At 38.1% G+C, this 2700-nt stretch overlaps 1 protein-coding gene across 1 annotated transcript in view; it reads left to right on the top strand.

The window, feature by feature from the left end:
• The window catches only part of SARC_11178 (histone chaperone ASF1A), a 4021-nt gene extending 1658 nt beyond the window's left edge, over positions 1-2363 (top strand). The window contains exons 2-4 of the mRNA XM_014294741.1: positions 309-424; positions 1462-1638; positions 2233-2363. Of these exons, the coding sequence (XP_014150216.1) occupies positions 309-424; positions 1462-1638; positions 2233-2295 (356 nt within the window). The 3' untranslated portion in view covers positions 2296-2363. The remainder of the gene's footprint in view (positions 1-308; positions 425-1461; positions 1639-2232) is intronic.
• The last annotated feature ends 337 nt before the right edge of the window (positions 2364-2700 follow it).

Below are 2700 nucleotides of genomic sequence, written 5' to 3' on the forward strand. Positions count from 1 at the left end.
ATAGTTTGTTAAATCAGAAGCTACCGGAGCGATTTGATTTTCCAATATCTTTTCAATCCTTCTAGTTACCGTTTGTATAGGTGTTGGGGTGTGTGTATGACTTGTTTTATCTCGATATTTGCCAGTTGTCACCTCGATTTTGATACCAAACAGTCATCCAAATCAGTAGTTTATAGTACGCCGACTTCAATGTTTTACATTAAATCGAATTCAGTATTCGATAGTGTCTCGAATGCCCTGTTTTATGGTTGCTCGATGTTAATATTCAATAGGATCTCTTATATACATTTGCCTGCTTCGTGCTACAGATCTGGAATTCAAAATTATATATGTGGGGAGCGCCGAAAGCGAGAACTACGATCAAGAATTAGACAGCATTCTGGTGGGACCTGTGCCGGTGGGCGTCAGTAAATTCACATTCCAGGTTAGTTGAAAGATTGTATCGGCATGTATTGCAATTGTATTTACGAACCTTGGAGCTTGTTTATTCACAGTGAAGTGTGATCGAGGTTGTCTCTCTCGCATAGCGAGTTGAGTTATGTGATGTGACGCTATGTGTAGAGATATTCACATGTGTGCGCTATAAACTAAGGATTAAACAGGATTCTGGCGGGATTGGTGCGGGTGGGCGTCAATAAATTCCCATTTAAAGTTGTATGTTTTATAAATTTTGAGATAATGCTATGTACACGAACGTTTGTACGAGTGAAATCAACATAGAGTAAGATAATGTGTATCCACCTAGTTCGCGAGTTCTGGCTTTGCAGTACGATATTGGGTATGGAAACGCGCACATATATGCTGAAATATGTGTTCAATATTAAGAGTTTAAAAGCTACCCCGCTCTGGCTGTACTCATCCGTCAGATTTGTCTATTGGTACACCGTTCAGGTCAAGTAGGCAAGGCAATCTTCCTGTCATATTACATACTAGTTATGTTGGATACCGCCTATTCTTACGTGTGAATTCTTTATAAATGTTTTTCAAAAGTATATTGAAGGTGAAATTTCCCCTACTACAATCATCCATTAGGTTTGCCGAGTAATACATTATTGGGGCTTTGAGTAGTCAAGGCAATCATCCTGTCAAATTCCATACTAGTCCTGTTTGATACCGCCCATTCTTGCGTATGAATTTTTAACAAATGTATTCCAATTCTATATTGGCGGTGATATTTCCCCTACTACAAATCTGTTCTCAGCGCAGGTGCAAATGTATCAAAGTCATTCTACACACCTCCCGGTTCTCTACAGATACACTATATGTCTACCTATCCCCGTACTTTTCCAGCTTCATAGTAAATGCCTGTGTTATATCTGTCAAAGAAAAATGGCTGACCCATGTGCATCAAATTAGTACAATACCATACTTTTTATTTCCACGTCGGTAGATCTGTATGTCGCCATATCTATTATTTTTCTATCCCATCTAATCACTGATTTTTTTATATCATCTATACAGGCTCCTCCTCCAGTGGTATCCAACATTCCGTCGGACAGCTTAGTTGGCGTGACGGTGGTATTACTGTCATGTAGTTACAAGGAGCAAGAGTTTGTGCGTGTGGGCTACTACGTACACAATGACTACACAGACGCAGAGCTTCAAGAGAATCCGCCGGAAATACCCGATCACTCTAAGGTATGCCTAATTTTAGAGTCTTGTGGGCACTCCCTTCAATACGACATATTTGTCGATGGTTTGTTTTGGTTGTCGGTTGTAAAGTATGATTTCGGAAGACAAATTGATATTTGTAACAAATTTGCTCATTTTCTCGGCCACGAATCTGTTTGAATGGCCCCACAAAGTTAATTCTGGCGTCTGTCATTGACGTCTTGAATAAGCATTGACTAAGTACATACAGCGGGATTCTATAAGGAAATTTACATGTATGGCTAAAGTATATACAGCTTGTCACGACGATGATGTATGCTTTGAGGTTTGTATGCATGGTTGCAAAGGAACTACGTGTCTATTTGGGAGCTAGATATATCAAGCTCCTGTGAAGTGGCTGGCAGGCGAAAGGGTAGATGTCTGCAATTTTTAAAGATGTGATCATATGCTTCATTGACTACAAGCGTATACCCCGTCGGGAAATTGAGATTTTATTCTACGACTGTCGGGATATAAGATAGCTTATATTCAACACACAATTCCAAGTATTCTTCGCTAGTAATCACTATACCCGTATTGACATTAAATTTTTTTATTTACTTTGTTTTCTCTCGCTTACAGCTAGGAAGAAATATACTCACATCAAAACCTTGCGTCACTCGATTCGATATAAATTGGGACTAGGCCGACCAAGAAGCAATATCAAGTAAATAATATAAAATGTAGATTCATCTTTCCCATCAAGGGTCGTGGCTGCACTTGATCATCAGTAGTACGTATATGAATGTGAGATTTAAACAATACTATACATGTAGCTCTCAAATACTGTACTACCCGAGAAACTGACACGTATGAACATTACGGAAAAGCTTTACACTCTCGCTAAAAACTTAAAAAATTAACTTTCAATTTTGCCAACGCACTGTCACATGTTTACGTGAATACTATTGTTTAAAAAAACAAAAACAAAAACACATATCAATATCAAAACAAAAATGTATTTTTTTAAAATATATATGCCCTTCATTGCTTCTAGGCCTTCAAAGAACAAGAAGGCTATGAAATATAAATACATAGGAACAAATAAAT

This window comes from Sphaeroforma arctica (assembly GCF_001186125.1).
Source record: "Sphaeroforma arctica JP610 unplaced genomic scaffold supercont1.1560, whole genome shotgun sequence".
Lineage (NCBI taxonomy): Eukaryota > Ichthyosporea > Ichthyophonida > Sphaeroforma > Sphaeroforma arctica.